The sequence below is a fragment of the Chionomys nivalis genome, chromosome 7 (genome assembly GCF_950005125.1).
Source record: "Chionomys nivalis chromosome 7, mChiNiv1.1, whole genome shotgun sequence".
Classification (NCBI taxonomy): Eukaryota; Metazoa; Chordata; class Mammalia; order Rodentia; family Cricetidae; genus Chionomys; species Chionomys nivalis.
In genome coordinates this window covers 56,963,900-56,985,373 of record NC_080092.1, presented here as the reverse complement: position 1 = coordinate 56,985,373, position 21,474 = coordinate 56,963,900, and the positions used below count along the sequence as shown (strand labels likewise).

Here is a 21,474-nt window from a genome sequence, read left to right as displayed (position 1 = left end):
GGCTCACAACCATCTGTAATGAGATCTGATGCCCTCTTCTGGCGTGCGGGCATACATGGAGGTAGAATGTTGTATACATAATAAATCAATCAATCAATCTTAGGGAAAAAAAAGAAGTCAGAAGGGGTGAAGTTGGCTCTCTCTTTCCACCTTTCTGTGGGTTTGGGAAATCCAACTCAGGTTATCAGACTTTACCTTCTAAATTTTCTTGCTAGTCCTATATCATTATATTTTAAACAGTTTTAAATTCACATACAATGTAATTATCTGCTTTAACTCTCTTTCTATACTATTCAGAATCATTTGATATCGTACATTGTTAATGTTGAAAATTCATAGAACGTATGCAGCACCGCCAAGCATGGCTCTCTGTGTTTCATTCACCCCCATCAGAAACTCTAATCTAAGCAGAAGCTCCCATAGCCTCCTGGGCTCTAATAATCTTTCCCCATGGATTTCCCTTTTCTAGGTATGCCATGTAAATGGAATCCAACAATATCTGACCTAAGTTAGAGTCATCAGAGAGGAAGGAGCCTCAACTGAGGCACGCCTCTATGAGATCCAGCATTAAGGTGTTTTTAGTGAGTAGGGTGGGTGGTGCCATCCCAGAGCTGGTGGTCCTGGGTTCTGGTAGAAAGCGGGCCGAGCAAGCCAGAGGAAGCGAGCCAGTAAGTAACTCCCCTCCATGGCCTCTGCATCAGCTCCTGCCTCCAGGATCCTGCCGTTTGATTTCCTGTCCTGACTTCCTTCAGTGATGACTAGCAATGTGGAAGTGTAAGCCAAATAAACCCTTTCCTCCCCAACATGCTTTTCGGTCAGTGCTGCCGTGAGGACCAGCCTTCAGCATTTCAGGAATTGAAGGGGAGCCATGGAATTGGCCAACTAATTACTCATCTTGACTTTTCTGAGGGAATAAAACTTAATTCTCTGGGGCTGATGAAAACGGGAAACACACACACACACATACACACACACACACACACACCATGTCAGGATCTCACCTAGGGTGCTGATACGTGGTAAACCTTCAGCAGGTCAGACAAAACTGACGAGGAAATGTAGAGCAGGCAAGCTGCTTGGACAGCCAAACACACATGAGGCCTTTGCTGAGGACCAAAGCTCATCTTCATTTTATTATTCTTTCTGTTGCTCGTTCTGCTCCATTCTTTTTCTGTTCTGTTCTTCTTTCCTGATGTTTTCCTTCTGCATCCTTCCTGATGATTTCCTTCTCACTATTTCCTGGTTACTTCCTTCTCACTGTTTCCGGATGACTTCCTTCTCACTATTTCTTGGTGACTTCCTTCTCTCTTATTTATCTTTTTCTCTTACAGCTTATATTCCCAGCAAAAAAAAAAAAAATCTTTTAAGCAATATAAAAATTAAAATGTGGTTACATTCTACCTTTTAAATAAATGATTACAATGACTGCAGGTAAAAACCTGCATGTTTCCCTTTTCCCTTACATGATTAAACAAGCAACTTGTTATAGATTAACAAAGTGTAAGCAAGGTACTTTTCTCAGCCAGTTCTTTTACTGTCAGGCTGCATTTTACAGCTATAAAGAAAGGACCAATCCTTTTATTATTTTTCTCAAAAGGTAATCTTATAAAAAAATCTTAAAAGAATCATAAATCTAAACTTTATGAAAAACAATCAGTCAACTCTACTTTAAATCCTCAGGGTGCATACCCTTTCATCAACAGTTTTTATACAGGAAGCTGAGGGCAGAAATGGATACAAGGAATTAATTACCAGCCCATCCTAGCAAGAAAGGTACATCAGCCAACAATAGCCAGGCTGCCATTGTTTTTGTTCCCTGACCTCAATGAGTCCCTCACTCAACTATTAAAAGTGTGCCTTTCTAAACTTTAAATTGTTCCCCAAGATTTTCTACCTCAAAGTCATTAACAAAAACATCTTAACCTTAAGTCATATTTAAAGCTTTGTTTTAGCTGTGATGCACATTGAAACCTGTGAACACATCTCTCAATATTAAGATTAAAAGAACTTGAGCTAGCCTAGCTTCTGGAACTCGGTTGTTTTCCTTAATCATTAACCTAAGCCACAGTCCAAATGGCTCCTCAATAGAAACTCAAAAGTTCTAGCTGTGTGACATTTCCTTGTTCTTATTTTTTAACGTCTGCAGCCCCTGCTTTATCAGGGGCAGGGGCAACACTATATCCTACCTTTGTCTATATTAATTTTCTTACTAAGCTAACCTCTATCATAATCCCTTACTGTATTTGTTTTTTTTTTTTTTTTTTTGGTTTTTCGAGACCGAGTTTCTCTGTAGCTTTGGTGCCCATCCTGGAACTAGCTCTTGTAGACCAGGCTGGCTTTGAACTCACAGAGATCCGCCTGCCTCTGCCTCCCGAGTGCTGGGATTAAAGGCGTGCGCCACCACCGCCCGGCCCCTTACTGTATTTGTTAAAAACCCTTAATCATCAAAATTCTATTTAAACTAACACTATTATTGTATAAAATCGTTACTTCAGTTAAACAGTACAGCTTATGAGGAAATTGTCTTCATGATAACCCACAGTTAAAAATGCTCAGTACATTGTGATAGTTCCATGAGATAATTATACTACGTTAAAGTCAGTGAGGATTCCACCACACCCTTCATACCACTGCAGATACCAGAGAAAAATGGCAGAGGCAAACATGTAAAGAGACCGCAGTAGCAAGAGACATTCTGGAATCGAAGCCCTCAGGGCCTTGCTTATCTGAGTGAGATTCACCCATCAGTGCCTTGCTGACCTGGCAGGCCAGTCAGTTGCCAGCTGCGGCTCCACTGACGTCGCTGTCAGCATAGTGTTTGTCACAGCAGTAGACACCCTAAGACGTCCAGGGTTCGTTCGTGTTAATGCCATGTATCAGAACTTCATCTCCTTTATGACGGAGTAATGTTACATTGTATGGACCTACCACATTTTGTTTTTCTTTTCATCTGCTCAGGGCTCTCCTTTCAATTCATTTCAGTACCTGAAAGTAGAACTACTGGATAATTTACCTTAATATTTAAGCTCTTAAAGACATTTTCCATATTGTTCAAAATGTTAGTATTTTTCTTTTTGTCTAAACACAAAGTGCATTAACATGAATGTGCTATTTTGTCTTCATTTAATACATAAAACTGTGTTTCAGATAAGCCATACATAGTTGTGGTAGTTTGAATGAAAATGATCCACATAGGCCCATAGGAAGTGGCACTATTAGGAGGTATGGCCTTGTTAGAGTAGGGTGTGGCCTTAGAGGAAGCGTGTCACTGGGGATGGGCCTTGAGGTTTCAGGTGCTCAAACCAGGCCCAATATCTGGCTCTTCCTGCTGTCTGCCTAGCTGGATGTAGAACTCTCAGCTACCTTTTTAGCACCATGTCTGCCTGCATTTTGCCACACTTCCCACCATGATGATAATGGACTAAACCTCTGAACTGTACGTCAGCCCTAGTTAAATGTTTTCCTTTATAAGAGTTGCCGTGGTCATGGTGTCTTGTCACAGCATTAGAAACCCTAACTAAGCAATAGTTTTAAGCTTTTGTGTCCGTGCCTAATAACAGAGATGCTCTCCCCACACCAGCTAAAACCACCCTGCATTTCTCTTTGATTTAGTTAACAAGTCCAGCCACCAGGCTGTTTCCTTCATGAGCATCGAAGCACAAGTCTCACTTGTCTGTGATGTGGTTATTAAAAATAGCTTTAGAAAGCCAGTGTGCCAAGAAGGAACAGAGATGTTTACTCTTCCGAGCCACCCACATAAATTGACAGTTTTAGAGGAGCCTGCAAGAAAAGCCCAGCAGAACCGTTGCCACCTCTCCTTTTCCACTTCCAAAGCAGTCAGTTACAGGTTGAAACCGGAGTCCACATCTAAAGAGGAACCGCCACTATTGTAACTGTCACTCTTGCTTTGGTTGCTGATAGCTAGAGGCTTTGCAAGGAAATTTTACTTTCAGGTTGAAAATTTCAGCTTTGCCTTAGGAAAAAAATGGCAGTAACTCTGCCAGCAGACAGAGCTTTGCTGGGTCTCAAATCTTTGACACAAGAAGTCATTCAGCTGTGTGAAAACAATGGATGGGAATTTGAAACCCTGTCTTCATGTAAGAACTTGGCCTCGTTTTCCCTTCCCCCGTTAGCCACAGAAATCCAGTACTCAGAGCAGTCTGGACTGGCTGCAGGTCTTCTGTCAGCATTTCCTGGTTGTTGGGGTCTGCAATAAAACTGTAACATCTCCTTTGCTCTGATTTGGATTCCCTAATCTCCTCTGGGGAGATTAATTTGCAGAACAAAGACAATGCCTTTCTAGTCTGTTTTGGTTTGGTTTTGAGTTGTCTTTATTAAACTTTTTAAGGACAAGAAACTTTTATTCTCTTAGTAGTGTTGAATCACATAACAGGATTCTAATTTCTTTTACATTTTTATTTACTTTTTTGACACAGGGTTTCATGTAGCCCAGGCTGGCCTCAAACTTTCTGTGTAGCTGAGGATGACCATGACTTCCTGAACTTCCTGCCTCTACTGTCAAAATGCTGATTTCTGTTTCCCTGTTGTATTGTGGAGTCTAGAAAGATCTGGGTTCCTCTTTGGTTCTGATTCTGATACCTACATTGTGAGTATTGAGCAGTATAGTTGAGTGCATTCACTTCATAGCCTCCATTTAACATAAAAGATTTAATGATGCCTTGTTTTGTTTTTTAGTAAATCAGGAGAAGAGAGTAAAGAAGGGAGGATAGCTCAGTGGGTGAGGGTTTGCTCTGCAGGCATGAGGACCTGAGTTCAAATCCCCAGCACTGATATGAAAAGCCATGTGTGATCATGTGCATGGTTGTAACCCTAGTGCTTTTCTGTGGCAAGTAGAGGATAGCCGGGGCTTTCTAACTGCCAGCCTAGCTCCATGTTCGTGAGTGACCATGCGGTGCTGGGAACTGAACATGAGTCCTCTGAAAGAGCAGCATGTGCTCTTAACTGCTCAGCCATCTCTCCAGCCCCTCATTCTTTATTTTTATAATGATGGGTGTGGTACACACAACCTCAATGTGCCAGGCAAGTGCTCTGCGTCTGAGCTATGACTCTGGTCCCCAATTGTCTTTTGAAATAACAACAAATACTTACAAGCAGATTTGGGAGCCACTTTTTCTTGCTACAGAGCCCGAGAAGCTAACTGGTACATATGCATGTCCCAACAGTAGTAGTGACTGTGATGGCATTCCCCAGACTGGGGTCTGCCAGCACAGTGGAGACATGACTGAAGGAGATACCCTAGGATGAGAAGAGCCCTGTGGCCATTGTATGCCCCACCAGTGGTACTAAAATAACGGGAATTGCTGAGATCCCAAAGGGAGTAAGTGAAGCAGGAAAGAGTTTCCAGGACATCACATCAAATCCTTTGACAAGGTGTCTAGGTGTTGCCACAATATGATGCTTTCTCCTGAACAAACGCCCATAGCGTAGATGAGAGTCATGCAGTAGCTAAAATTAGAAGTAATGGTAAGATACAGGGAGTCAGGATGAAGTAAGGACCCCTGACTTGGCACTGGAAGTCTGGCTGTCTGTGGGAAGCCATCCTTTGTTACACTTGCACAAGCTGTTCTCTCAATGCGCCTGTTTCCTAAAGTATTGAATCTCTGTACCTTTTATTCAGCAAAAGCAGCTGAGTTTTTTTTTTTTCTTAAACATTTCCTTTTCTTTTGCCATTTGACTGGCTGCTTTGAATGCTTTCCTCAACAAGGGTTACATGCCATCCAGGGAAGCTGTGCAGACAGCTCAGGCCACGCCTGCAAGTTCAAGACTGGTGTGTTGTGAGCTGTGGGCGCTATAGAAACATAACTTGAAATGTAAACGTTTAGTCTTGTTGGGGACTGCTGAGTGGGCCCCAGCCTTGTCTTAGGATTTTAACTTCTGGCCTGGATCCCAAAAATAATAAAAACGATCTCATTGGTTCACATTTTTCAGTGGATGTGGTTTGCAGAAATCGTAAATAAAAGTAACTTATGTGGAACAGAGCATTTTAGCAAATAAAGTGAGAATTACTCCCTTTGCTCGGCACATTCTTTTGGTTCACAGACCTGGAAAGAAACCTGTGCTGTAAATAAAGCCCCTTTATACTCTGGGTTTCTGAATGGGCTACAGAGGAATAAGTGTGATCTTCAGTGATTCTCATCTGATGGGTGCCCCCATGGCCCCTGACCAGTGCTGCTAGCCAGTGTGCTGTAGGATTCAAGGAAAACACAATGCTGTGGGGCCGGGGCAGCAGGGAGAGTTCTGTAGCCTCTGCAGCTGGTGAACGTCTTTCTGGAGGAGCTACGCTGTTACCATTGCTGAGGCTTCTTGGAATGCCTCTGCTCCAGCTGAGGATGCCTTGTTTCCATAGCAACAGGTCTGAATGGTACAGGATGGCCCACAGTTTCAGAAAGGACTTTCTATAAATAGAAGCTACTTACTTGGATGTTTCTACCACCAGTGGATGTCATCAGGGCCTCTGTGTAGGACTCAGATGTATCCCTTGCTAGTTTCTGCTTTCTAGAAGGTTATCTTATTAATGCTGAGGAATGATTCTTTTATTCGTACCTCCATGTATCATTTTTCTCTTCCAGTTACATTTCTGTGGGGTGGGAGTGGGGTGCACATGTATGTACATGTGTATGTCTAGACCAGATGTTGATGCCTGGGATCTCCCTCAGTTGCTCTACACTTTTTTTTTTTTTTTTTTTTTTTTTTTTTTGGTTTTTCGAGACAGGGTTTCTCTGTGGTTTTGGAGCCTGTCCTGGAAATAGCTCTTGTAGACCAGGCTGGTCTCGAACTCACAGAGATCCGCCTGCCTCTGCCTCCCAAGTGCTGGGATTAAAGGCGTGCGCCACCACTGCCCGGCTGCTCTACACTTTTTAAAAAATGAGTTAATTTAGAGGGCAGTACATGAAGAGCAGAAGATGAGTTGTGAGAGTCAGTTCTCTTTTTCCACCTGTGGGTTCTGGGAATCAAACTCCTCGGGGTTAACAGGCTTGGCAGCATGAGCTCTTATATGCTGAGCCATCTTGTAGCCCCCTGGTTTTTTGAGGCAGAGTCTCTCATTAAACCTGGAGCTTAACAGTTTGAGCTAGGCAGCTGACTAGCAAGCCCTGGGGATCCTTTTTTTCTCTGCTTCCCCAGTGCCAGAATTATAGGTGCAGCAGAGAAATTTTAATTGTTGTTTGTTTTGTTATTGTCTTTTGAGATAGGGTTTGCAGTGTAACCCACGCTAGTATCAAGCTTGAGTTGTCCAAACTCTTGAGTGCTAAGATGATCACCATACCCATCAGGCACTCAGGTTTATTAAAGATAATAAACAAGCAAACAAGAGTCAGACTTTTCTGAAGCAAGCCTGACTTTCAGCATGCTTGGAAGATGTCATTCTCATCGCCCTCCAGGACACCTTCAGGTACTAGACTTTGCCAGCTTATTTGCAAAGCTCTTTCCAGAAAGATCACTGATGACCTTTGTATTACATCAGAGCAGACAGGGACCGATGTTCTGATTTCCATTCAATGAGCCCCTTCTATGAGCATAGCACTCATATACCCACCCAGGTTAAAAAGACAAAGTCCTGATTTAAATTGTCTTAAACAAACAAACAAACATGGAGGAAGAAGTGCTGGGGAGAACCTCACATAGCTTGTTGTGAAGGGAGTTGAACAATTTGCCCTGGGAAATGTCTCCTTAGACCTTGTTAAATAGCCAAGGCTCAGACCTGGAGTAGTGCCTGTGTCTGTCTCTGTTGGCTTTGTCTCTCCCAAGAGGCTAATCTCCTTCCTTTACTGGAGAACTTTGCTGCTGTCTAACTTAGCCTCACATCTTCCAGCTCTTCTTCCCAATTCCAGTTCTGGAAAAATCATAATTGCAGCATAGGACTGGTCTGCTCCTTTAACAGAGGACTCTGTAAAAACACCATGAGAGGGAACCTGCAGGTTTTGGGGTGTATTGGCTCAACAATTCCAAAGATTTCTTCCCCAATCCCAAGATTCGTCCTAACAAAACTCAATGGAAGGGTGCTATTATTTCCGTTCTAGTAATGGTAAAACTGTGCCTCCTGGAGGTCACGTGACTTGACAGATCGCATGGTTAAGGCCAAGCCTGCAACTTTAGTTTCTGGCTCCAGAGCGTGTGCTTTTATCCAGTACAGCTTGTTTCTTTCCCATGCAATAGAAAAGAAAGGGGAACCGGCAGATAAATGTCAAGGTAAAATAGGGATGATGGCAAAATGGCAGGAAATCTGATTTCCTTTCCAGGAACCTTAAATGTTACTACTTTAAGTGTTTCAAAACAACCTAAATCATGCAAGATCTCCCCCTCCATCCCCAACAGGGTTTCTCTGTGTAGCCCTAGCTTCCTGGAACTCATTCTATAAGACCTCAAATTCAGAGATCTGCCTACCTCTGCCTTCCAAGTGCTGGGATTAAAGGCGTGCACCACCACTACCTGGCTTTTACAAGATCTTTTAAAAATGGACAGCAGCAACAAATGGTAGCAAATGGGATTTCAGTTTCTGAAGACTGCCTGTGGGCTCAGCAGAAAGTGATATAATTCTCTGGTAAATCTAACTGCCCAGTTGGATCTTTGAGCCAGAGGAGGGGCTTGATGACCAAGAGCATTGCCATGGGACCCAACCCTTCTGTCTGTACAGGTGACACATGACTGATCTGCAAAAAAGAAACAGGAAGGGAAGGAAGAAAGTAGAGACAATTGTGCAAGGTCCCTGCTGCTTCTCTGCTGTGCCAGTGACCTGACATGGCCAGGATTTGGCTCAAAGAGTGTCTCAGGAGGCAGGACACTTGAAGGTCATGGCTATAGTTTGTGGTGTGCAGAAGCAAAGATACTGTCATGACTTTTGCTGAGTCTTGGAAGCAAATTCAGTGTGTCACTTTGTGTCTCTGAGTACAAGTGTTGAATTGCCAAAGAGGGTCACAGTAGTAGAAACTGCTGTCCCATGATCCCCCAGGCTCAGCTTGCCACTACACTGCAGTGTTCCTCTCAGAGACACCAGCAGAGAGGGTCACAGTAGATGAAACTGCTGTCCCATGATATCCCAGGCTCAGCTTGCCACTATACTGCAGTGTTCCGCTCAGAGACACCGGGCAGAGGAAAGGTTTTGGGTGATGGAAACAGACATTTTGGGTGATTCATTCTGCTTTTAATCTGGATCCAGTTTGAAATGGGAAAGTGCCATATTTAAATGGTGTCCAGGAATGGACTAGAATCTTCCAGGGCATTTTCTGATTATCTGTCTCAGATGAGCATGTTAGTGTCTTTATTTTAAGAAGAATCTTCTCGGGGCTGGAGAGATGGCTCAATGACTAAGAGCACGGGCTGCTCTTCCGGAGGACCCGGGTTCAATTCCCAGCACCCACATGGCAGCTCACAACTGCCTGTAGCTTTACACCAATGCACATAAAATATGGTTAAAATAAATTATAAAAAAAAAAAAAAGAAGAAGAATCTTCTCCTTCCATAGCCCTTGCACTTTTCCCAGGAAAGAAATGTTCTGTGATGCAGTTGACTGACACTGGGTCTAGTTGAGAAGGGACTTCCTCTTAGAGTGAAAACTTGAGAGGGAGCATTTTGACTCTGGAAAATGAATTACATTAACTTTCATGTGCTTCAGTACATTCTTATAGCAAGCAAAGGCTGAAAACTGGCAGACCATTTGTCTTTCTTGAAGTCTGTGAAATATAAGATTGTGTGGGTCTTGTTTTTCTGGAAAAGGAAAGCGATGCCCTCAGCAGAAGCAGACTGGAGAGGATACAGGACAGGAGTCTCCTTAGTGTATAACATGCCCTTTTGTCTTCGGTTTTAAGGTGTTTAGCTATATCCCATCAACATGTCACTGTAGCATAGCACACCTTAAACATCACAGAACGCCACACAAGTCATGACCAAGAAGGAAAGTCCTTTTTGACAGTCTGTTGCCTGTAAGGACTCTATGGTATTCTGACATCATGACTCAAAAGCATGTTTAGAAGCCTTCAGTGAGTTTAGGGTGCACTGACCCCTCTCCTGGAGCGGCACCTTGGCATTCAACTTGGTTACCCAGGCAAATGCTATCAGGCTGAAGTGTGGGGCTGTGATTGATTTTGAAACACTGCTTGTGATTGTTCCTGAAGTTAGGGATGGTAGACCACAGCACCCTGATGCAGAATAGTATTAGCACTATCACTCAATGCTGACATTTTAAATTATTTGGCAAAGATTTGTTGAATTTTAGCTGTGCTTTATCTAGATGACCATATGACCATAAAGTGACCATATGACCAGCTTTATTTATTTATTTACTTACTTATTTCTTCATGTGTGTGTGGGGGGGTGCATATCACCTGGAACTGGAGTTGCAGACAGTGTGAGTTGCCATGCTAGTGCTAGGAATTGAACCTGGGTCCTCTACAAGAGCATCCAGGGCTCAACTGCTGAGAATCTTGCCAGACACACTAGGGCCACTTTTGAGGGTGGGAGTGAGCTATCCATAATTACACTGAGCAGCACTATAGCCCCCACACTTGGGGGCAGAGGCAGAATCATAGTTTAAGGCCAACCTCAACTGCATAGTGAGTCTATGTCTTAAAAATCTAAAGTAGGGGCTGGGGATCCGGCTCAGTTAGTAGAGTGCTTGCCTGGCATGAGGGAAGCACATGCATGGTAGTAATTACATGCCTGTAATCTTGGCACTAGAGGCAGGAGGATTAGAAGTTTAAGGTCCTCCTAGGATACATAGTGAGTTCTAGGGAAGTCTAGGCTCCATAAGATCATCCCCCTCAAAAACAAAACAGTGCAAGCCAACCTAAAATAATAACAGTAATAACTTTAGCATTCATGATGCAGTCATCACATGGTGGGACTATCCTAGCTAACCCTGAATGGCCAGTTGCCATGCATATTCATGGCCTTGGGTATGTACAACTGTTAGACAGCTAGTCATTCCATAGCAAATCAAGAACTTTATAAAGGTCCTGGGTTCTATTCTTAGCACTACAAAAACAAACAAAAAATTATAAAAGCAACAGTCCTCCTCTACAATTATCCCAGGACTCCACAGCCTGTTCCCCCAACCTGAACTATTTACATAGCAGAGTGTTCAAGCATCTCACACTTTGAGAATTCCTCCGTTCATTTTTTGCTGTGTTTCCACGCTTCATTAGTCATAGCAAAAACTTGTCAAGGGTAGTGTGCTGGAGTCCAACAAGCCTTTTCCTTCCTTCCTTCCTTCCTTCCTTCCTTCCTTCCTTCCTTCCTTCCTTCCTTCCTTCCTTCCTTCCTTCCTTTCTTCCTTTTTTTTAAAGGTCTCCTTAAGTAGCTCAGGCTCACTTCCAACTCATGGCAATCCTCCTGCTTCAGACTCCCAAATACTGAGATTATAGGCATGTGTCACCATGTCTAGCTCAATCAGCTAAGGGCCAGATCGCAATTATTTTCATCTTTGTGGGCCATGTGATGTTGTAGCTGTCCCTTGCTGGCATTGTATGATGAAAATGAGCACATTAGGCTGTGTTTCCAGACCTCATCATTTTCCTGTACAAGTGACAGGCGAATCCAGGCCGTTGTTTGCCAGCCAGCTTTGTATCACTCTCCTCCCGATGTCATCAGTGTCTTCTCCCCTCTCCCTGTCTCCCTGTAATCTGCTTCTGCCACAGTTTCTAGCATCTTCCCATTGCTGGTGGCAGTCCTCTGTCTTAATCCAGTGTAAGGAGTGAGTGCTTTCTCATCTGTATGCACTTATTTGGTTCTGGTGATGTCATAGTCCTTGGTTTATCTGCTGATGGTGGTTTTCTCTCTTGAAAATTTGCCACCACCTTTTCTTCCAGACAGCTGGAATATACAAGGGCTCAGTTCTCTCCTCCCTCGCCTCGCCTTCCCTCTCCCCTCATACAGGCACCTAATCAGGATGTGCGTGAGTGACTGAAAGAGGGAGTGAAATTCTGACTGACACGACTGAACAGCTGTGGGTTATCACAACCCCAGTCCACCAGTCCTCCACATGTGTAGCTGTAGCGCTCTTCTGCCTTCCCTGTTATTTCCTCCACTAGGTGATGTGTAAACTATAATGTCTTTTGTGTGTTCCATCCATCTTGGTGGGGATTTATTTCCTTAGAAACATTTGGCTCACTACTAGCTTCTGACTTCATTTCATTGGTTTCTAAGTAGTACACCATAAATTTCTAAGATTTGCCACAAAATTGGAGTCCCCATACCAGTCTTGATTTTGTTGTTGGTGGTGATTGTTGACATAGTCTTTTAGAGTCATTTTGTAGATGAGGAGACTGATATTCAACCAGTACTTAGAGCTTACCTCTCTTCTGACTTGGAGTCTGTCTTCACAGGTGTGAGAGTTCATGCAGACATTGAGAGACAGATGTGTATGTTTTTGTTATCAGTAACATGCAGAGTAATCACCAAAATAGTGGGACTAGTTTAGTTTTAAATTGAAACTTTATGCCTAGCACAGTAGCACTGGGAAAGGCAAAGGCAGAAGGATTACTGCAAGTATGAGATCAGCCCGATTTGCAGAGAGTTCTAGTCAACCATGGCTACATAATAAGGCTCTGTCTCAGAACACCAAAAGCCAACTTTAAATTTTATAATGTAGATTGCTAAGAGTTCTTAGAATTTGCTTGTGCTCACATGCAAGCCTTTATCTCACTCTCCTGCTCTGGTGCAGTGAAACCATAGTGCAAGAACAATGAATCAAGAGAGTTTCTGGTCAAAATTTTTGGGAGACTGAAATCAATTATAGCATAGTGCCTGGCGCCTCCTCTCCTTGCTCCTCATTTTTTACCTACTTCTCTTATTCTAGGCACTCGAAGAGGCCCAGAAAGCCATTCAGCAGCTCTTTGGCAAAATCAAGGATATTAAAGACAAAGCAGAAAAATCAGAGCAAATGGTGAGTTTAGGTTTCTTCCTTATGTGTTTGCAGCCAGAGTGGGAAGTTGGTGTCTCATCCAGTCACAGTAATTAGGTCCTTTCTCACCCTGCCTGCCAGCTGCAGTCATGCACTCCTCCCTGTGAGTGCATCCTGACTGCCTCAGAGGAGCTGCTAGACAGGGGTGACTCACGGGCCTTGCTGCCCTACATTTGCAGCCGCTTTCAAGTAGGAAACAATCCGCTACCACCCCTCACCACAAATAGTTTCCTAGTCATTTTGGTTGTCTTTCTCTAGCGTGTTTCTAGCTTGTGTTCCCCAGCTAAGGTATCTGCGATGTAATCTGGTAAGTAGCTCACTAACACTGGTCCCGGGTCTGGGGTGAGGGAACCATGCCCAGAATGCATGCACACAGCTTTCATTAGTTCCCACTCTCTGAATTTGTAGGTGATGAGCTCAGAAGCGCCCTGATGACCAGGAACCTAGCCTTCACCACAGCTGCTCCTCAGGAGCCACCAGGCTGTGCTGGGTTTCTGGGCTGAGATTCTGAGTCATCTGATACATCTAAATGACCGTTTTCTCAGCTATGAAATAATAATAATGTCTGCCTCACAGGATCTCTGAGCAGAGCGCCTAAGGATCTGCATTTTCTCAGGAGTACAGTATATACCACCAAGCAGTATAATTGTCAGGCGACACTAGCAGAGATGACATTTGCTAGAGTTTGTTGTACTTAAGTTTGTTTGCTTTCTAGACAGGGTTTTACTATGAAGCTCTTGCCTGGAACTCTGTTAGATAAGGCTGGCCTTGAATTCATAGAGATCCGCTTGCCTCTGCCTCTCAAACACCCAGCAGTTATACTCAGCTTTTATGCTCAACAAGGACATTATGATTCTAAGCTGCTGTTCTGGGCTATGCACCCTCTTCCAGCCAAGTGGGACACAATGACAGGGGAATTAGTACTTGGCAAAATCTCTCAAGGTGCCAAGCACAGTGCCAATTCCTTTATACAACTGATTTGCTGTAGCCCTCTTGATAATCTTATAGTGAGATTTAGTATCATTGCTCTTATTTTATTTATTTACTTAGATTACTCATTTTGTAGATGGGGAAACTGATACTCAACAATTGTTCTAAGACACAGAATGTGTACGCAGTAGAGCTGTGGGATTCAGCCTTATATTTGTCTGAATCCGAACCCACCATAACTTGCTCTGTCCTTTTCGGATGCCCATGAGTGACCTTCGCAATTAATTTTAGCAATCTGTTTTGCAGAATAGCCTTTCGTACATTTAACCTGAGTACCCCTTACTATTAAAGTTTCTGTTTAGGGAGCCAGAGAGATGGCTCAGTGGTTAAGAGCACTGGCTGTTTTTCCAGAGGACCTGGTTCAATTCCCAGCACCCACATGGCAGCAGCAACTTACCTGTAACTCTGCCTCCAGGGGATCTGACACCCTCACACAGACATGCATGTAGGCAAAATACACATGAAATAAAATGCACATAAAATAAAAATAAGTAAGTCATTAAAAAGAAAGGCTCTGTTTAGAGAATAGCAGGTAGTTCAGCTTGCCTAAGGCAGCACAGGGTATTTATTACAAGATCCTGGGAATGAAAAAACTAGTAAGCTGCGGTATAGAGCCGTGAGATAGGATAGCATCAGAGGAAGAGGATTTGTTAACTCTTGAATGCAGGGGTAAGAAGAGGCATAGGTGACTGGTTTAAAACCCAGAGGTTAGGTTGGAGAGATGGTTCAGCAGTTTAGAGCACTGGTTGCTCCTTCAAAGGTCCCCAGGACCAGTTTGATTCTTTTAGTTTTTTGAGACAGGGTTTCTCTATATAACCCTGACTATCTTGGAACTTGCTCTATAGACCAGGCTGGCCTCGAACTCAGAGATTCTCCTGCCGTTGCCTCCCAAGTGCTGGGATTAAAGGTATACTATACCACTACCCCACCCCAGTTTGATTCTTAACACCCACATGGCAGCTCACAACTATGTGTAACTCCAATTCTGGGGAATCCGATGTCCCTTCTAGGCATACAAGTGGTACACAGACATACATGCAGGCAAATTGTTCATACACATAAAACAAACAAAATGGTGGTTAAATCCTCCCAGATCAGAGCCAGGTGTGTATACACCTGTAAATTCAGCCCTGTGGAGGCTGAGCAAGCCAATCAAGAGTTAATGTTTGGGCTGGAGAGATGACTCAGTAGTTAAGAGCACTGGCTGCTCTTCCAGAGGACCCAGGTTCAATTTCCAGCACCCTTATGGCAGCTCACAACTGCTTGTAACTCCCATTTCAGGAGATCTGACACCCTCACACAGATATACTTGCAGGCAAAAAGCTGAATGTGCATGAAATAATAATAAATAAATTATTTTTTTAGAAAAAGAGCCGGGCGGTGGTGGCGCACGCCTTTAATCCCAGCACTTGGGAGGCAGAGGCAGGCGGATCTCTGTGAGTTCGAGACCAGCCTGGTCTACAGAGCTAGTTCCAGGACAGGCTCCAAAGCCACAGAGAAACCCTGTCTTGAAAAACCAAAAAAAAGAATTAAAAAAAGAGTTAAAGGTCTTGGCTGCGTGCTGAAGCTCTCTCTCAAAAATAACAGTAGGATTGAAGCAGAGTAGCCCAGAAAGAGACACGGGGATTGCTTTCCGAGGATGATAACTTCAGTGTTAGAAGTGCATGGTCCGATTACAAAGCCAGCTGAGTTTCTGGTGTACTTTGTCATTCCACAGCTTCTTTTGACCCACACTCAATTTTTTTTTCCTGTGGTGGTAATAGTGATAGATCCCAGGGCCTTGTGCAGTAAAGGCTATGGCTATGCAACAGACCTGTCTTTACCAATTTGTCTAGAGTGGTTAAACTAAAAACCAGGTCATATGAGCTTAACTCACTATAGGATTTTCCACCTTACTGAGACATGTATGTATCTAATGATTAGAATGTTTGTGCCTGGTATCCATGGAACTCCTTTCTTTCCAGGTGTCATAAAGCCTGGGAAACCAAACCAATTGCTATTAAGAAGGTTTCACCTGGGCTAGTAAGTAAAGATGCTTACCATCAAGCCTAAAGGCCTCCTGAGTTTGATCCCTGGGACTCACAAGTTGGAAAATGATAATCCCACAGGTTGTCCTTCTGGCCTTCATATACACACACTGTGGCATGTGCACACACACACACACACACACTCATACATACATTCATGTATGGTTCTTGGTCGTTGTAGATTGAACCTAGTGAAAGACTGTATGTTAGTGAATTGAAGGGCTTCCCCCAGCTTCTCTGCTGCATCCACTTCCTCTAAATGGAAGACACTTGCGTTCCCACATCATGCTCCATTCTCTTGGGTCTGCCAGAAAAACTGGCAGCTTTTGCTCCCTAGACTACCCTTCTCATCTTAGGACGTTACATGTTAAGTTTGCCAAAAGCACTGGATTTTTACTTTTTTTTTTAAAAAAAACAAAAAACAAAAAACTTGAGCTGGGCAGTGGTGGCACACGCCTTTAATCCTAGCACTTGGGAGGCAGAGGCAGGCGGATCTCTGTGAGTTCGAGTCCAGCCTGGTCTACAAGAGCTAGTTCCAGGACAGGCTCCAAAGCTACAGAGAAACCCTGTCTCGAAAAACAAAAAACAAACAAACAAACAAACAAAAAAAACCCAAACCTTGAGCCAGTCTTTTTGAGCTGGAGATCAGGAATAAGCTATAGCTTCGTTAATAAAGACTGCCTCAATGCAGCAAGCTGAGCCTAGCACCTGTTGTGGCAGAAGCATGCTTACGGTAGAGGGATGTGCTGAACTTGACTGCTCTGCCCTATGCTCAATGCGAGGTTCCATCAGGAGCAAAAAACAAAGTAAATTCCTTTTAATCGAGGATTTTTTATGACCCTAGGTATGAAATCTGAAGAGATGCCAAATTTAAAAAAACAAAAATTAAATAAAAACATTTGAGACAGGTTTTGCTAGGTAATCCAAACTGACCGTAAACTCAATGTGTAGCTGTCTCTGAACTTGTGATCTCTCATGGCTCAGCCTCTCAAGTGGGTAGGTAGGATTATAGGCATATGCCACCACACCCAGCCCAAAAGAATGACTTTAAGAAAGGGGTCATTTACATGTGGTAGATCTAGACCAAAGGGACAGAGCTGGGTACAGTGGACAGTGGTACATGCCTATAATCTCAGCACTTGGGAAGCAGAGGCGGGAAGATTGCCACAAATCAAGGCCAGCCTGGTTTACATAGCAAGTTCAAGGACAGCCAGAGCTACATAAGCAAGACCTTGCTTCTAAAAAGAAAGCAGCTCAGGACTGGAGAGATGGCAGTAAGAACACTTGCTGCTCTTGCAGGGGACCTGTTTTGGTTCCCAGCACTCACATCAGGCTGCTCACAACCATCTTAACTCCAGCTCCAGGGACCCAGTGCCCTCTTCTGGCCTCTATGGGCTTTAGTATACACACAAACACATAAAATAAGGAAAATAAATCTTTTCTTTTTTGCTTTTTTACCCTTAAAGACAGTGTCTCTCTACCTAGCCCTGGCTGTCCTGAAATTCACTATGTAGAACAGGCTGGCCTTGAACTCACAGAGATCTGCCTGCCTCTGCCTTGTAAGTACTGGGATTAAAGGTGTGCATGTATCACCTAGCCCAAAAATATATCTTTAAAAAAGAGAAATAAGCAAACAAAGCATGAAAGGGGCTAATTATTGTATATTGTGAGGGTATTTTATTTTCTCTAGGGACTAACCTGAGGTTGCTTTAGATGATTTTATGTGTATGATTTTGTTGAACAGTAGTTTAGAGGTTTACAGCTTCCTTACCTTCCCCCTTTTTTCCTGTTGTTTTCAATGTTTAGGTGAAGGAAATCACCCGAGATATTAAGCAGTTAGACCATGCCAAGCGCCACCTGACCACCTCAATCACGACACTGAACCACCTACATATGCTCGCCGGTGGGGTCGACTCCCTGGAGTAAGTGAGCAGTGTGAACTTTCTCGGGGGCCCATGGGAAATGCTCCACGGAAGGACAGTGACTTTATGGAGTTATTTACTTCCAAGTCAAGCCAGCCTCACCGTTCTGCCTCACTTTTGGAGCATTGATCACAAGTGTTCCTTCACTCTTGATGTTCACAACTTAAGTCAGAAAAGAGCTGGGAATGGATACAGCCAAGTGGCAGAGTGCCTACTTGACATGTTCAAAGCCCTGGGTTCCACTCAAAGTCCTGGGTTCCGCTCCCAGCACTGCAAAAGACGGCAAACATCTGCCTTAATGAAAAAAAAAAGATGGGCAAGTGACCTGAGGAGGCCACAGAAAGCCCATGAGAATGACCCTGAGAAATGGGTCGTTTGGTGTGGTAGATCTAGACCAGTAAGTCAGATGGTGATTCAGCTCAGTCACTCCCTAGGACTTCTGCCTTGGCAGCTGCTCCTCCTTCTCTTGGGTTGAATTGTATCAAACCAAAGAGACCATTTGTAAACAAATCTTTGATGTATCATTCAACCCACTTTTTTTCTGAAACCCATGTTTCCAAGATTGTAGCTTTCTGTTTAGCACATTTGGAAACAGTATTAAAAGAAGTTGCTAGTTATTTACCACAAAGCCCTGATTCAAAGCCTCTTCCTCTAGCAGTCCAGCTCCTGGGGTGGGGGATGGGGGGTGAGGGGTTCAGGCTGATTCCCCTGCCCTAGTCATAGTGGACAGACCAGCCATCTTCACAGAAATGCAAGTGTGGCAGAATATCACCAGAAGGAAGGAGGAGGGGCTACACCATGCCTAGCCTCTGCTATGTCTACCATGGGTGACAGAGACTCCCTGGTCCATTGCAGGACAGCCAGCCAGTGGGACTGGAAGAATCCTCCTCCTCCTTCCTTCCCCACCAGGCATTTTGTATTAGCAGGTAGAGATGGCATTGGAGCACCATGGCTTGAACCTGAGCCTTTCCTTGAAATGTCTTGTAAGGGAAGTCTTGAATCACACAATTGATGTGAAAGCCAACCCCAGTGAAAACTTTAGACTTAATAACTGGCACTTCACTGTCATGTGTAACTGTTGACTTTTTAAAAGTAATTTATTTATTTTTATTTTATGTACTGTTAGGGTCTGAGAGGAGCCCCCAAAGAAGACTATCAGCCACGTATGCAGTAACAAGAGCACTTTATTAATGCAAATGTTGGGGTGACATTTGGCAACCCCCAGAGAAGGTCACACCTTTTAAGCAGAGTTAAGGGAATTCCAGAGAGGAGGGATTAATCTGGGGCTGATTGGTGGAGGAAAGATTAGTATGGGGACTGATTGGTGGAAGATCCTAATGGTTAGGATCCAGCTGCAGGGTAGGAAAAGCTATCTTTAGTTATCAGGAGACTGGGGAGTACCTGCTGAGCCAGCAAAAGGGTTTTGGGGGCCTGCTGAGGCAGCAGAAGGTTGTGTTTTTTTTGAGGACTGTCTGTTTGACTCTGTCCCATTTTAGTGAGCCGAAACTAAGGCTTAGATTTCTGTCGGCTCCTAGGAGATCCTGGTTTCCCTCCCCCAGTTTTCTCATTCCCCCTACCCCTTGAATAGTGAGTCATCTCGAATCCTGGAGATGCATTTCCTGGATCTGCAGGCTCATATTGCTGTCTCAGAACCATCAGCTGGACCGTAGAGATTTGTGATGGGCATCAAGTCTCCTTGTCGGAACCCGTGGGGCATGGAGGTGGTGTCTTCTCACAGACTTCGCACAACCGAGGCCAGAGTTGTTTCTGCACCTGAGACAGAGCTTGTAAGGAGGAAAGAAATCTCTGGTCATCAAAATCAGTCAGCAGTTCTGCCCTAAGATTAGGCAGAATGGGCGGTGGCCTGACATACATGATCTCAAATGGGGTCAGGCCTAGTGTATAAGGAGAACTGTGAACTCTGTAGAGAACAAAGGGGAGGAGAGACACCCGGTCATCACCAGTCTCAAAGGTTAGATTGGGTAAGGTCTCCTTTAGGGTCCAGTTCATCCTTTCTACCTGGCCTGAACTTTGGGGACAAGAAGTATAATGAAGTTCTTATAGCCTTAACTAGTCTTTGTGTTACCTGAGAGATGAATGCAGGTCCGTTATCTGAGCCCAAGAGCACAGGGAGGCCATACCTCAGGATAATTTCTTCCAGTAGCTTCTTGACCACCATGGCAGCCATCTCATGCTTAGTTGGGAAAGCCTCAGTCCATCCTGAAAAAGTATAAAAACTGGCAAATATTTATAGCCATACAGGCCTGGCTTTACCTCTGTGAAGTCAATTTCCCAATTGGCACCGGGCCAAGTTCTTCTTTCCCAGTGTCCAGTTCTTGTGACTCCACTTATTCCATTGACGAGGCAGCATGTGGGACATTGGCCTACAGCTTCTGCTGTGTTGGCCTCAAGGTCAAAGACCTTAAGATGTGCTCTTTTCAAGAGGCCCTGTATTTTCCCTTCTCCCAAGTGCGTACTTTGCTGTATTTGTCGGACTGGTCGAATGACAGAGTCTGGTGATGATCCATTCATCGAGGGCCCTGAACCAGCCTTCCTCCTTGTAAGTGTTTGTGCACAAGTTGATTCTTTGAAGATCTTGGTCAGTGTAAGCTGGAAATTCTAGCAACGTGGTGTTACCATCTTTCATTGTGTGGCCACCAGAATGGCTGCTGTCTGGAGGGCAGCCTCCTTTGCTGCTGTGTCTGCCTGGCTGTTTCCCCTTGAGATTGGGTCCTCTCCTTTCTGGTGCCCAGAGCAGTGTATGACAGCTATCTCTTGGGGGCAGCGATATGGCCTGTAAGAGGTCTAAAATCTCCTGTTTGTTTTTAGTAGTCTTTTCTTCTGCAGTCAACAATCCCCTCTCTCTGTAGATGGCACCATGGACATGTATCATGGCAAACACATTCTAGCTATTGGTAAAGAGCTGCCTTAATTTTGTCCAAGGCCCTTTCCATCTGTGGGATCCAATCGAGGGGAGTCTTCCTTCCCCACCTTGTGGCCTCGTACAGAGGCTGAGCTAATTCAGCAAACCCAGGGATCTATCTAGAGCCTACATAACCCAGCAGACCCTAGGAATTCACTCACCTCTTGGCAGTTGCTAGGTCTGGAGATCCTTAGGATGGTCTCTTTTCTTGCTTTTGCCCCCCTTGAGTATGTACCCCCAGTAAATTACCTCGGTCTGGCAGAGTTGAGCCTTCTTTGCTGATACATGATACCCCAAGTCTCCCAATGTTTTAAGTAGCTCTTTAGCGGCAGCTTTGCAGGATTTCAAGGTGGCAGCTGCTATCGGGAGGTTGTCCACGGTACTGTAATAAACTGATGTTGGGGTGGGCTAGTTGGTACTTACCCATGTCTTTGTGGAGTGTTTCATCAAAGATGGTAGGAGAGTTCTTGAACCCTTGCACCCAGGATTGTTTTGGTGACATTTTGCCTAGGGGTTGTTTGGAATGGAATGTTGTGCTCCCATATCTACCAGAAAATCTACAGGTTTCTCCTCTCCCTTTAGGGTTACCCAAGGCTCAGGGAGGGGCTCGATACTCATCACCTTTAATCACTTATTTCTTTTAGTTTTAGTACTTTTACTTTTGAGCCCTGTCATCTAGGGTCTTTATTCTTTCAG

General features: G+C 44.1%; 1 protein-coding gene across 1 annotated transcript in view; it reads left to right on the top strand.

The window, feature by feature from the left end:
- Vps53 (VPS53 subunit of GARP complex) overlaps positions 1-21,474 on the top strand; it is a 143,252-nt gene that overhangs the window by 27,168 nt on the left and 94,610 nt on the right. The window contains exons 5-6 of the mRNA XM_057774953.1: positions 12,812-12,898; positions 17,740-17,855. Coding sequence (XP_057630936.1) covers positions 12,812-12,898; positions 17,740-17,855 — 203 coding nt within the window. The remainder of the gene's footprint in view (positions 1-12,811; positions 12,899-17,739; positions 17,856-21,474) is intronic.